Source organism: Catharus ustulatus, chromosome 3 (assembly GCF_009819885.2).
Source record: "Catharus ustulatus isolate bCatUst1 chromosome 3, bCatUst1.pri.v2, whole genome shotgun sequence".
In the NCBI taxonomy this organism is placed as follows: Eukaryota; Metazoa; Chordata; class Aves; order Passeriformes; family Turdidae; genus Catharus; species Catharus ustulatus.
The window spans coordinates 55,805,333-55,820,521 of NC_046223.1; the positions used below are offsets into that span (position 1 = coordinate 55,805,333).

Consider the following 15,189-nt stretch of genomic DNA (forward strand, 5'->3'; position numbering starts at 1 on the left):
CTAAACCTAAAAGGTAACAGTTTGCATTAAGTTTTATCCCACGCCATAATGAATTAGTTCACTAGGGTCAATATCTGTACTTAATCCATATACCACTTTATCTACCTATTTATTTTGATTGCAAGAATTGAGTTAAAAAATATCACATCACTTCCACTTCCTTTATTTCCATACTTTTCAAAAGCAAGAACTTGCTATTGAATAATTTGCAATTAAGAAACAAAAACAGTAACAGTTTAGATCTCTTTCATTACCTTTTGTGCAAAATGCATTGGGGAATTTCATTGGCTATGATACTGTAAATAAATATGTGAATCTACACATTTTTCTGTGGCATGAAACAAGCTTTGTCCTCTACACTAAGTCCATTACTGTATATTCAGCAAACCTTACTAAAGCTTACTGATGCATAATGTATTACTACATGCAAACATAAAAACAAATGCTCATGTATGCTTATCTTTATATTACTTCCTAAAAAGATAACTTCAATCAGAAGGTGGAAGATGAACCATTAAGTGAATCTCCACCTTGAAGGGAAAAAACAGAATAAAACCACCAATCCCAACACCACACACTGAGACAAATTCATGCAATTTAACTATAATGTAAAACAAATGATCCAGGATGGCATATTTCCCTATCCTAATGCAATTATTCAAATGTCCCTCAAAATTCAGGTCCTAAGTCTTATTTTAACACAGTAAATCTCACAATAAGGTTAAGATGATTAAAAGGGTCATCTGCAATTGTATGCATAGAAGGAAAGAGATCAAAAGCCTAAAGAATGGGAACTGCAAGTAGCCCTTTCCCGGCATTATCAGCTTTTCTATCTTAATTTCAACACTCTGTGATGCTTCATCTCCAAAATTACACTGCAAATTCAAACAGGACCATCTTTACAAAGTCTTATGTTTGGAATTGAGTGGGAAATGGCACAGAATAATCTGCATGGTTTTAAAGAAAACTGATGCAGCAGGTTAAAACATAAAACCATGCCTTCCAACGACAAATGCAGACATCCCCTCTGCTTGTATGTGTGTGTGCCTGTACACATGTATTTTTGAAGGTAAATTGATAATGGAAACTTATCTACATAAACACACTTCAAAAGCACTTCTCACATACAGCAGAATATAGTACAGATTCTGTGAAAAGTCACCACGTATCACTGTCTTCAAGAGAAGATTCATAGTGAATCTGAGATGCATGGCTCCAGCAAAGAAAGGAAGGTGGAAAAAAGTGGAACAATACATTAGGTTTAAAGAAAACACATTAAAGGAACATTTAAAAACCTGATTCAAACCTCAAAAAACCCCAACAAGCAACCAACAACAAAAGAACACTACTAAAACATGTGAATGGCCTCACAGTACAGGACTGAATTTATCATTATTTTGAACACAGTTTATAAAACAAAACGTACGTTACAAACACTTCCCATTTGCACTGTGATGGCACCTTGAATCCCCAGCAATTACGGACACACCATAAACAATCAGACAAAGCACTGTGAAACCTGGCCTAATCTTAACACTATTGACCATGACTGCACAAACATCTGCTCACACAGAAACAGCAGCTGACCAGGACCACTCAGGAGTCAGCCTCACATCAAAGACTGGTAACTTTTTTTTTCAAACATGAAAGCTGCAACAATAGCACCCGAAACCAACATGTTCCCAGCAAACAGGAATGGAAGGAGGAAGAAAAAGAAAAGGCATCTATTGCTAGGCTTCAGATGTTGCTGGTCAGAGTGAGTTACTGTGTTTAGCCAAGGTTATGAAGCTGAGGTCACACTTCACAACGGTTGGACAAGCAAAGGAGTTACTTGAAAAAAAATTCCAATCTTACAGGAAGACTTGTGGTAAAAATAAAGAAAAAACATTTACAGTGTCTCAGGTACTTCCTGAAATGGTATTCAAGTGAGTAATACTCCTTTGTCTTACTTTCTGCATTGTAATCCCCATGTTCACACAGGCATGAACAAAGACATGCACCACTGAATACATTAAGCTTTGGAATTTATAGTATGCTATCAACTCAAAATTTACAAACAACAAGCAGATAAGATACGTGTGCTTTTATAAACTACACATGTATGTACACACATTATGTAAAATGTTCAAACAGTAAAAATTGATCCCTGAAAAAAAAAATCCCTACCACTTTAGAGACAGATTCTCAAATGCAGAACCTAAAGGCACTAACTTGGAAATTTAGGCAGATTAAAAGGACAGCCAGTGCAGTTACTGCCCCTGCAGCAGGTACATCTGAGCCATGCATGCAGAGGCACACGTGCTACTACAGTTTACAGCCTTGCATATTAAAGTAACCTTGGGAGCTTTCAGCTTGCCTCTCATTTCAAGCTGCAAGATTTGGTGGTTCAGGGGCTACCACAAGTGCAGTTCAATCTGCCGAGCTAGGAGGGCATCAGCCTCTGTGGAAGAGATCAACAATAGGCAGGGGGTGGTAAGGAAATAAAAATTAAAATGCTTCAACTACCCAAATTAAATCTAGTTTCTTTAACTTCTGCATCAACACCAATACTATTCTAGCATTCGGAGGTATATGATGCAACTTCTCATGGCTTCAAAAAACATTGCAGGAAAAAAGCTACCAATACTTTACTATTCCACTTAGAACAACATTGGCCTATTTAACTACAAGTTTTTGCAACCTTAACCACTACTGGGATCTATAATCCCTTAGCAGGTTTCCCACATAAATTTCACATAGAGGTCAGACTAAATATTTCTTTTTGCATATGTAAATTTTCTTGGATCATAAATTAGCCATTTTGTTATTACAGGGATGTTGTAAACATCGTAAATGTAAAGTATTTTGGATCTGGAAAAGGTGACAAATAGTCAAGTATCTTTTTTACAATACTTGGTGAAATTACTTTTTATACTTCAATAACAATCTAAAACTGTTCTTTTAAATAAGTATGATCAATCTGTCAGGCAAAACCAAGTAATTCTGTAAAGCACAAAACTCAAGTTAATAACAATAGGTCCTTCTCTTTACACTACAAATAGTAAGAATACCTAATTCAAGCATTTGTAATTTTGGTTTCAATGTTTTGGCTTAACCCTACATGGACAACACTCACCCAGGGCTGCTCTGCACTACTTTAATTGCACTTTTTCCCCAAAATGGGACTTAATGTAGAAGTTGACTCGAGGACAATAAATCACTTTGACCACCCTACATGAAGTCCTGGCTTAACTGAAGTCAAATGCAAAATGTTGGCTAGGATGCGGACACACAAAGTTCCCTCCCCTGATAACATCACAAATGTCAGTGGTGCTGCAGTGGCTCACACTGGTTTGGATCCATTATTCTGACTGCCACAAATGGGAAGCCACATACAGAATCTGGATGCAGCTACAGAGCATGTTTTGCACCTCAGAAACACAAAGAAATACATATACTTGATATCTCTACACATGTGTGTTGTGTGAAATTAGTTCTAGCTACAGGTTTATTACAAAGAATGTTAAGAGGGGTAAAAAAAATCAACCAACTAACCTAGCAACTGCACTTGATCCAGAATTAAAATAACTTGGAAAAAATAACAGCTTCTTCCAACTCTGCACATAATGGCTAAGAAAAACCTTTGAGATAGCTTAGTCACTTCTTTGCAACTTGAAGCTTTTTTCCTTTTATTCCAGGCTTAAACAAAGTTCAGTGGGGCATCAAACTGCCTCAGTTTTAAATTACAGTTTGTACTTTAAAATAGAATGCATGCACCACATGTTCCTGAAGCTAGAGGGTGGGAGTGTTATTCACTGAAAATTGAAGGCTTGTTGAGTCAATAATCTTCTTTCACAGAGTAACAATTTTCAGCTAAAATTTCTTGACCCAAACAAAGGAAAACAAGATCATTCAGTTATTTTACAATGTTGCAGAAAAGAGAAAGGAAAAGCGGGAAAGAGGCACACCAGTTTTATCCTACTTGATGTAAAAACAGTGGAGAATTTAATTCACAAGTATTACATACTCGCATTTCTTTCTTGTTCACAGTTTACCATACTCCCAAACAGATATTTTCAGGCAGAGACATGAACAACTTCAGGACAGATTTGCTGTCATGTACCACACACATCTATCAGCTGGCAACAGCATTTGCCTCCCAAGAATTAAAAATAATCAATTTATAGGATTTTTTTCCTCTCTCAAATCACAACAAATACTCTGTATTTTGAAAATAGTATTTAAATTTAGATCAAACTTTGTATCTGCTTACCTGCAAAGACTTCGACAAGGATTACAAAAAAAGAGGGTCACTGCACTATGTTCTCCTTTAATACTGGTTTGTCCTTACAAGAAGAGCTATAGTGGTAATTAATATTTACATGATGGCAGTGCCCAGAAGCCTGATCATGATTAAGGCTTACTGGACTAAGCTGTGTATAAATGTCACCAGAGTCCCTCGTCCCAGTAGTTTAATCTCTGAGAAAAGAAGAGTTACCTCCTGCTCTCAATCACAGTTGCTCAAGTAATGCGGGGAAGTGTGTTCCTGGTCTATTAAGACTTCACCCATTAAAAGCACTTGTTCAGGGTGTGCTGTTGCTTGAGATGACTTTCCAAGCTACTTCATATTCTAGAAGTGGGACAGAGAATCTAGATTTCCAAACCCTCCCATGTATTCTCCTCATAGCCTACACCTTATTGAGATCCATAAGAAATTATGCTGTTCCATGACCCAAGTGTATCTAGTTTTGGATTTAGTTCACTACAAATTCCCAACAGAGGTCCTCTGAAATCCAATTTAGTACCTGCCTTCTACAACAAAAAAGGTGTGTCAACTGGAAGAAAAACTGTCCAGCACTCTAAACATCTTTCAGAGGTTCATTAAAAAGAGGTAGAACAGAACTGTGAAGCAGTTAATAAAATCAGGAAGGGATTGCTGATGTGCTGTTTTCCACGGTACCAAGCATAATGAAACAAGACAGCTGACATCTTAAAAAAGTTTATCTGTCCAAGCAACAGTATGTATTATTTTGAGCTCTGAAGCTCATACAACTATGGACATGTAGAATCACAATCAACTTTGTCAGGTCACAGCACTGCAGAAGATTCAAAGGGCATTCTACCTCCACTGCTGGGTACTATTTTGGTTTGCATAGGAATTGTTCTGCATCAATGAAAAGACCCAGTGAATAACTGATATCACAGAATGAATCCATAAACTCTGAATTCTGAACGACCTAGCAGAGGAGTGATTTCCTCAATTACAGATACAATCTTCCCCTTTCAACACTGCATGACCTCCAGAAAGCACAAGATAAACCTAAGTTATAACACTAAAGCCACAATTTCTCTACAATTTACACGGATGCAAGTGGGGACCACTACAACCCCACCTTGTCCACAGCCTCCATCCATGCATGCTCATGCCTCTGCACTTGCGCTCATGGGCTTGCATTAAACAGCTTAGGGATGGGAACTGGCAGAAAACTCACCTTACAAAAAGAAGTGAAGTGTCTTCTGTACATCTATGGCTCTGTGGCTTCTACAGGGCCTGACTGCAAACACTAGAATCTTCTCTGCCACCATATCTCAGTTGACAGGATGACAGCATCTTAAACCCTTCCAGCAAGAGCATATAGTCATTTAGGATATGGCTAAAATCAAAGCTGCTGTGGTCCCCATTGTCTGTGCCCTTTCCTATTCCAGCTACTGATTCCCATCTCCTCTTCCAAGGTGCCACTGATGCCCATGCAGTTACTCAGTGATTCAGTCAAAAACTAACCCCGAGAGAGATTATTTTTCATCTGGTTCAGTTCCCCAAATCAAATCTACTGGTCAGTCCCAGGAGCAACAGTGGAGGAGACAGGATGATGCAGACAACATGTGGTGGGACACACAGCCAGAAGCTGCCCTGGCTTTCAACAGCTCAAGATGCCACAGAGCCTTTACCTATATATTGTAACAAAGAAGCCTTAGCAGAAACCTGTCTTTCAAAAGCTTGGCAACTTTGGGCAATTCAATCTCACAGCTCAAACAAGCACACCAAACACTAGGCAAAAAAGGGCCTTATTAAAACCAAGTAACAGCAAAAACAGTAGCACCTATCTGAAATTACTTTAATACTCATGCCAGTTTAAAAACATTAATTCATGTGTTCTGCTCCTCATTCCATCAACACAATTCAATATGAACATTTATAAATGCACTTATTAAAGACAAAGTAAAGAATTAGTCTTCATGCACACACACAGCCTACTGCTGACACAAAGCTCCTTTACTGCAACAACAAATGTGCAGATACATCCTTTGGAAGCTTTTTCCTATAAGTCTGCTCCAGCTTTCTCACAATAGAAAAAAATGTGCATTTTGCTATTATCCCTTAAGTCTTGATAAATATGTTCTGTAGTAGTTGTTCTTCAGACAATTTCATTCAGGCCTCTCCCCCTTTATTCTTCCACTCTAATAGGGAACAGTTTCTGTTTATGACTTCCTTTCCTTCACAGAGTACCTAACTCCCATGTTTTCTCAAAGGCTTGAGATTTCCTTCTAATTGTGACCCCAACAAAAGTGCTTGGAGCACTATTCTGTGCAACTTTTCATTTGGGCTCTCAGTGACTCCACATGGTCAGAGACCCACAGGTCAAACCCTCCAGATATCAGAGCAGTTAGGAGAAGGAAAGCAAGCATTGTATAGAATCTGACAGGCCATTAGAAGTAGCTAATAAAGCCATATTTTGTTTGTAGCCATTTGTTACCAACCCACATTACAAATTTGTCTGCTTTGAACTTTATGGGAACATTCATGCCAGGACTTTTATATACAATGTGTGAAGGAAACGGAACAACTATTGAGCTGTTTAGCTGTGCTTACTGTGACACAAACCTGCTGAAAAAATTCCCCCAAAGGGTGACACAGACCAGCATTCACTGCTGCAGAAAGTGGCCAGCTCCTCTTCAAATCCATCAAAGGGAAATACTTTTTTTAAAGTCACATCAGAGAAAACCATTCACCATTTAGTATTACATCTCTTTTGTTGTTTTTCGACACTTGTATAAGCTTGCTATATAGCTGCTATGATTTTACACAATGCCCTTAAGAAATAAAAAGATAACGGGCAAATTGTATAAATACCAGAATACTATGAAACATAACTAAAGACATAACTAAATTTTATTAAAAGCCTAACACCACTGCTATAATTTCAAGCTTCACTGTACAGAGGCAATTTACTGACTACTACCCTGAAGAACCACATTACCCTAAAAGCAAGCTTAATAAGCCATATTGAGTATACCAAATTAAAGCTAACCAGGAATACTGAACAAGGACTAGTGATCAAGGGTTTTCATAAGCAGTCTAAAACAGAATACAGAACTCTTCTGCTTCAGGGAAAAACCACCATGTTCAAACCATTACCCCAAACAGATTTATATTAAAGCTTTTAATGTATGGATCATCAAAAAAAAAAAAACCACCCTGTTTCTACATACAAAGAATTGAAGTTGTTTTTAAATTTGAAAAACAAAACAAACAAAAACCCCATATCAACACCAAAATACAGAATTACAGTATCCTCCATTCCCCTCCACATGAAAACAGTAGTGTTTTTTGAGTATATTAAGTGCTCTGAGGTTATGCATCAAAGCTTTTCAGTAATTAGGTGTCTCAGTAACAGCATTCGGGACCAACTTAGAGTTTAAGCTCAGTGGCCAAAATGGTTAACATTCACTGTTAATACAACCGGCTTACTCATACCTAGAATAATTATGAGCTACTAAATATACCAAACACTCAGGGACACAGATAATACCCAATACTCTGCTTAAATATCATGATGCTGGAGATAGGACAGAGCATGGATTAAAAGTAGGACAATTGTTCAAGAAAAAACACAGGCAAATTAGCGGAACATTAGTTGATAAATAACTTTACTTCTGTCTACTCTAATAAACATTGTTCACGAAAACCTGGGAAATAAAACGTCCTTTTTAGTATCCCTGCTTTTTAAACTAGGTAGTTGTTGCCAAATAGTTCAATGTCCACAGGAGCTACTATTTTTAAGGTAACTGCCAGCATACCAGCATCCATTTTTGAGAACTGTTCAGACAAATTAGTCTGTTTGAAAAAGAGTTCCTGAAAAACTGTCAAATTAACACTATGTTCAAAGCAAATGGGTATCTCTCCTCATACCAGTTTTTATAGCTTTTCCTGAGACTTGCATGTCTCAAATGTCATGTAAAGAATTTGTAGCACATATACTCTCCTAGGTGCCAAAGATGTAACTTTAAAATGCTATGAAGATGTTTATTGCCCTATTTTTAAGGATTTACAATTGTGCCATGTGCCAGAGGTTATATATACAACATACTACCAGATTTCACAAATACAAGTGATATCTTGATACAGTAAACTTTTCAGAGAGATCCCTCTGCCAACTGCAAATGAATACATATCCATTGAACTCGGATATATCCTACATATTTCTGATACATTATTCCAAGACAAAGGTCACATAGTTTGTAAAGTTTCCATCATTTAAGCTGAACATATTCGAGTTGGTTTAAATTCATGCTGGTTTATACTAACAAAAAGAAAATCCCCAAACCACAAGGAGCACAGAGACAAGGTTAAGTACTTTGTCCATTATAAAACGTTCCAAAATGCAAGTAGCTGCAATGTCTTCACAATGTGTATTCATTTGGGCTGTCTCCCCCACAGTAGACTGCATAGAGCTCAGAAAAGCTGATAAATATTGTCCAAAATAACCTCCTAACCAAAAATCAACCTAGCTTAAGTATTCCTGTCATTCCTGCTTCTACAGTTGTGTAGTAATAGATAATACCAGAATTTAACATGTCAAACTTGTTACTGATGATGAGGGTTTGGAACAGACAACTCTTGGTACCAGCATTTTAAACCAGAATCTACTGAAAACATTTAAAAAAGGACACAGAAAAAAGCCTCCTCCTCACCAGATTGGTTTGTGCAAGTATGGAATTCCTAAAGTTAAAAAATTAATCCATTTCCTCTATGTAAATACACATGTGCAGAAGCACAGAACATGCATGTGCATAAACAGTGCTTCTCTGAACCAGAACAAGCCTAAGGCAAGTCCACTCATATACAAGACATCTGTTCCCATATTTTTAAAACCATTTTTTCATCAACCTTACTCAGTATTTCTTCTTTCACTACTTCTCATTTGCTCATCCCAGATGCAATGAACTGGTATGTAACGTGCTTTCAATTTTAAAATACTGAAACAAACATTATTTTCTTACTGGTAAGCTCGATGGTCTTTCTTGCTGGATTAGATTCAAGTCTTCATGGTTAGGCTTTCCTGGGGCCATAGGGGGTTGAGATCTGGTTCCATAGCCTTCCTGAGACATGTCCTGTAACAACAGTTATAAAAGAATTATTAACCTGACTCAGTAATTATAATTAAATGTGCATCACAGAAGGGTGAAAATACAACACCTGAGTGCTGATGGTTTTTTTGATCTGAAGTTTTTACTAGTTAAACCTTTCTGATACAAGTCTCAAACCCACGCAGGTACCACTATGATGTGCTGTTTGTAAAGAAAACCAGGGAACTGAGATGCAGGCAGGGAATCATACCACTGGAACATGAGAAGACACACAAAACCAAACCTCTTAAATAAAGGACCCCATTTTACTGTAAAAGAATGAGTAGCAAGCATAAACGTTCATCCTACTCCAAGACGTATTCTCAAGCATTTTGATAAAGTACTGAGCCAGGTGGAAGACTGGACTAGAAAACAGTATTGCTGTGTAATCAGACTCCTGTAACAACCCTGGATTTACCATCAGTACTACTGGCGCAAATTTCAAACCCTGGCCATCAGGTCATAGCACACAGCACAGTTGCTGCATCTGCTGGTGGCACATTCTGTCTGAAGAGTTTGAGGGCACATGATGAAGAGTAGCTCCAAAGCTTGTGCCAATAACCTGGGTATTTTCATCTCTACACAAGCACAAGCAGTCATAGATAATGGCCCAAAACAACACCCGCCATGCACGGGTGGCGGGAGCAATGAAACAACCTCCTGTCCTGCACCCCATCCCCCACCCCCCAGCACAAGCTCAAGTCACTCGCAGAGGTACTTGCCCATTGCAAAGCCTTAAATTCAGGCTTCATTTTAGCTTCTACAGCAGCTTCTACACCAGTTTCTTTAGGGAAAACAACAGAAAGCTCAATACTGACTTCAGCATGCAAAACTGGCAGGGCAAGTTGAAGAACCAGTTCCTGCTAGCAAAGATATCTCACTTTTTCGTTGTTTTTAAATGACTTAACTCTCCTCTCCCCTTCCCTAGTTTACTATCAGTTCAGTTTGCTTCAGCCATCCTCAGGCCTTCGATTTTGTGGCATACCTGAAGCAGGCAGGAGCTGCAAGGCACAGAAGGACAAGGCAAGCTGCCCTCTGCCCCACCCCACCATCACCTTGCTGCTGCCTGTGCAGGGCTGCTCAGGCAGCCCAGTGCCCACAGCCACAGCTGCAGCTCAGGCACAGACTCAAGAAGGCAGCTGGCTGGCAGAGCAGGAAAGCTTTCTGTCTCCAGTTTTAGCCCAGCTTCTGACAGAGAGAAATTTGTTAACAATTGTACCATTTCCATTCAGCCCCTTTCACCCATTTGGACTCTCACAGATTATTTTAAGAGATGCAGAAAATTCAATGGGGCTAATTAAACAAACCTCAGCAAACCTGATACGATATAAACCCAGCAATAAATGACCCTATCCCTAAGCCTGTGCCAAGTAAAATCAAGAAACACTTAAAAGGCCAGCACTTCAATGTGGTTACCAGCAGAGGGTAACAATTAGGCTTAAGGGTGACAAAGGCTGATGGCTGAATGATTATTATCCCCTGTGACCCCCCGCACTCCCTCCCGCCCAGATTTCCACTTGTCACACAGCTCTCCTGCTGCGCACACCAGCAGGTTCCTGTGGATTAACAGTGAGGTTTAAAATCAACAAATGGCACAAGGCCTCCATTCAGCAGCCTTCACCCCAGTACAAAGGAGTAGAAAGGTGCAGGACAGCTTCACAATAGGCAAACAAATGAGCAAACCTCTGCTTTCCTTTTTATTTAAAAACGCGCTCACACACACACACACACACCACACTCACGCACGCTGGGGCTGTCACTACACAGGCATTCGCAATAAACCCGGCAACCCCAGATTTCAACTTCTAATTCAGCATTCAACGCTGTTCTTCCTAATTCTTAAAAAATTACACCAAATAAAAACCACTTGTCAAAACGACAACAACAAAAACCACACAGTTATACTGAGGGTGATGAAAAAGGATAAATGGAATATTCAGTTTAGGAGTCATCATTGTAGAAACACAATTGTTTCTTTTTCCAAACAGACACTACAGGATTTTGCTGGGAAGCAAAACTTGTTTTATATTTTGAAAAATCAAGAGCCATTTCTTCCTTACAAAGTACCAAGCATGGTTTTCCCACATGTTTGCAAGATTTTAACCTTGCTTCCTACTGAAATTTCCAGGGAGATCAGAGCAGGAGAGAGAAGAGACAGCAGGCTTTCTCATGAGAAATACTGCAGGTTGAATGGAATTTACTTTTACCTGAGTATTTGAAGACTCTGTATGAAATGCCTTTCCACACACTGAAGAGCACATTAAAAACCCCAGACACAACACTCTTTGTCTTTTTTAATGCACCATTTTCATAGAGCTTTCCTTTCTGTCTGTGGAAAAATCAAATCCATTTGCTCAGTTCTAGGTGAGGTTTGGAAACATACAGGTATTTGTGTTTGTTAATGATGCAGGCACCTGTGCACTCCAAATGGGACTGAGATTACAAACTCTTTCTTACATTCTCTCTAAAGCTGTGTAGATACTTGGATTACAAGAAACTTGTAAAGCTGCTCTTGAGCAGTAAAGGATCAGTTTGCTCTCAGTAAGCTGCAGGCATGGGAATCTCCCAGATGAAATATGCATGGGACTGTGTGTATAATTTTATCTGTTTATACACAAGTATTGCCCAATAAAAACAGTCCATTTATATCCTAAACATAATGATTAAATAATAGCATATTTCACTAAGAGGCTGGCTTCACAACCGAAGTAGTGCTTAGTATCATTTTCACTGAAAAACAGAAGAGAGAAAATCCCTACTGCCCATCTTCAGTTCTGCATTTGGAAACTTTGTTAACATACAGCACATTACAGAATAGCTACAACAGATTTTCAGAGATACATAAGAAATAAGGACAGAAGTATTAGAGCAAATTGTCTGTCACTGAGGAAATGCATGGAATTGGCAATTCTCACAGCTTTGAAAGGTCATTTTTCTTCCTAGCATCTAGGAATGGATTTATCGGGGACTGAACAGAGGGAACAGAAGGGGAAGAGGAACATGTTACCACGTGTTGTGCTATAGTCATGGCTGAGGAATTCCCCATTGATACTGGGGCTCAGTCTTCTCCTGGGATTCCTGACCTTTTTTTGTTGTTTGTTTGATTCCTAGTATCTCATCCATCACTGACATCAGCTTTCAAAATAAAGCTTATGATTTTTTATGAATCACAGAAAATCCTTCCTCCCATAGATGAGCATGTGTGTAAGACAGAAACCCAGGCTTTTATAAACAGAAGGCTACAAGTTTCCACTCAGAACTTCCCAACTTGGCACAAACCCAATCATGTCATAGCTGCTACAGCACAAACTGTCAACAAAGTTGTAAAATAACTAAAGTCAGGGTTTCCCCCATCAGATTTTAGAAAAGCACAAGGACAAATAATCAGCAAGTCATAAACATATACTCAAAATAGCTGAGGTTTAGACTTCTTTAGATTTTTTAAAACACATTAATGATTAAAATAGGTAGACAAAAAAAAGGCCTAGACAGAGCCTAAAGCCTGTATATTGGGTAAGCTGTTCAGAAATTGATCCATAAATACTTATCATATTTGGGGAGCAATAATAACAACAACCATCTGCTTATCATCCACAGAGCCTGGACCAGTTATTCACCTCCTATTTATGTACACTTTCAGCTTTTTCTGCAAATTGAGGTATATGGAGCTCAAGATGTGTGTAGTATAAGGAGTAAGGGAGGAAACGGGATATTTTCATCCCTCCTGTTCTCTTTACTGTATTCATCTTACAGACTTTCATAGGCTCTAATCCTGGTCTGGGATTTCCCTGCCACAGGTTTAAAGTGATGGAGTGAGCCTACATACTGGCCTGCAATAATGTCAAAGGCTCCTTGTTTCTGCCTCCCACAATTCTTGCAGCTGGACACACATCCCTTAGTTTGTATTAGTGGTCTTTATTAGACAGCTTTGTTAGATGGTGCAACTTAAAACCTGTCAGGTAAGTAACCCCTTCACCCTCAGTTTTATCATGGCTTACTGAGTAGAGTTGGCCTTGGGAAGGGTTGGGTGAACAAGAGAGGAAGGAAACTTCCCTTCTCTGGCAGCAGCCAGCTGTGAGCCTGGCTCCACACTTGCAGGAGTCAATTACACTGCAACCACTTTGGAGCAGGCCACTGCCAGATAGCTTTTTCCTTTCTTCATGTGAAATGCTAATTAGTGTCATGCTTTCATTCTTAGCTGGACCTAGACTAAGACAAGCAAGTCTGTCCACATGGATGTGTTCTCTGCAAATCTGAATTAATATAGCACCAAAGATGATTGAAACCACGTAGATGAAATGCACATTTGTTTTAAGTTCTGCTGAAGAAATTAGATCAAATTATTAACAGTTCAAATTATTTTTTAATGGAAAATGAAAGCATAGTGAAAATATTAATGTTTGAGGGAAAACCACATTTAAAGGAGGGCTGGGTGAGAAATGTCATTCAGGCTTCATTCATTTCTACTGCAGTGAGTTTCAGAAGGATAACATGACCACCCAGGAAGATAAGTACATGATGGTTAAACACAAAGAAGATAATTTATTGAAAATAATATGCTAGAATTCAATTTTAAAAAAACTCATTAAAAACTATTTTAGCTGATGTTCTTGATTCAGTGGGTGAATCTTAAGAAGACTTCAGGTGTGAGAGCAGCAAAAACTATAGCAATGTCACAACAGCAAAACTGAAAACAAATATTAATTCTTTTTTTTTTTTTTTTGCCTCAGACCACTTGAGAATGGAAATCAGAACCCAGTAGAGCAGCCAAGAGAAGTGGACAGCCCTACAATACAAGAGTATTTTAATCATCTCTGGAGGAATACTACTGAACAGAAAGAAGACAAGTGGTGTGTTAGGGGGCTATGCTGGAGGGACATGCCTTGTTACCACTCAACCAAGCTTCTATTCATTCTGTGTAGACAAATATGTATCAACACATCTACCCTGCTTCCACCTCCTGCACTAACAGACTACAATAAAGAAAAAAATTACTTACCAGAATAGTGACATATCCTAAACAGCCAACTTCTAGCCCAACCCTAATACCTAAATACGTCACCTCCCAAGTTTATATTCTCTGGTAGCACAAAACTGACAACAAAGGCCAGCCAACCTGTTAGAGGAATACTGCAGGTAAGGCTGCACTCAGAAAAAATGTTATGCCCAAGGGCACAGGTAACACTAAGTCTCATGCAAGCAGCCCTGTGGGGAATGATCCACTAAGGACAAAGGAGCAGAGACGTTTGCTTGAATCCTGGCCAGATAGTCTGCAGAAGTCCTGCAGGATGTAGATGGACTATTGCAGAAGTGCTTAGGTCAAGAAGAAATACATACATATATCTTGAATTTTATGAATCAGAAATGGGGAAGGAAAAAATGAAACAGAGGCCTGTAAAGCCTTGAAGAAAATTAGTATCTTGAAGCTGGAGAGCAATGTGCACAAACCAGCAAGCAAGTCTCTTGCTGCACAGAAGGAATAGGTCATTGCAGGAAAAAAAATTGTTTTGTTGGTCCCAGCAACTATTACACCAACAAAAAAGAAGAGTATGCTACCCACCGGAGGTGGATTACCAATGCAGTCTGGTAATCCTCTTAAACACGCGAGTCTGTGTTTACGTGATGAACTGAATAAACCTTGTTCACAACCAGAACACGTAAATCATTTCAAGCCAACCCTCTACCACCACCACAGCAACCTGAATGGAGAGAGAAAACGCAGCGGTCCTGAAGAACGGCAACAGTGGGCTGGCATCTCCCTCAACATGCTGACGCTGCCTTGCTGACTGCTGTTTCAGTGGG

At 39.0% G+C, this 15,189-nt stretch overlaps 1 protein-coding gene across 4 annotated transcripts in view; it reads right to left on the reverse strand.

Moving 5' to 3' along the window:
- Nucleotides 1-15,189, reverse strand: part of ARID1B (AT-rich interaction domain 1B) — a 328,666-nt gene that overhangs the window by 216,742 nt on the left and 96,735 nt on the right. For all 4 annotated transcript variants that reach the window (XM_033054063.2, XM_033054062.2, XM_033054065.2 and 1 more), the window contains exon 4: nucleotides 9,262-9,372. In XM_033054063.2, the coding sequence (XP_032909954.1) occupies nucleotides 9,262-9,372 (111 nt within the window). The remainder of the gene's footprint in view (nucleotides 1-9,261; nucleotides 9,373-15,189) is intronic.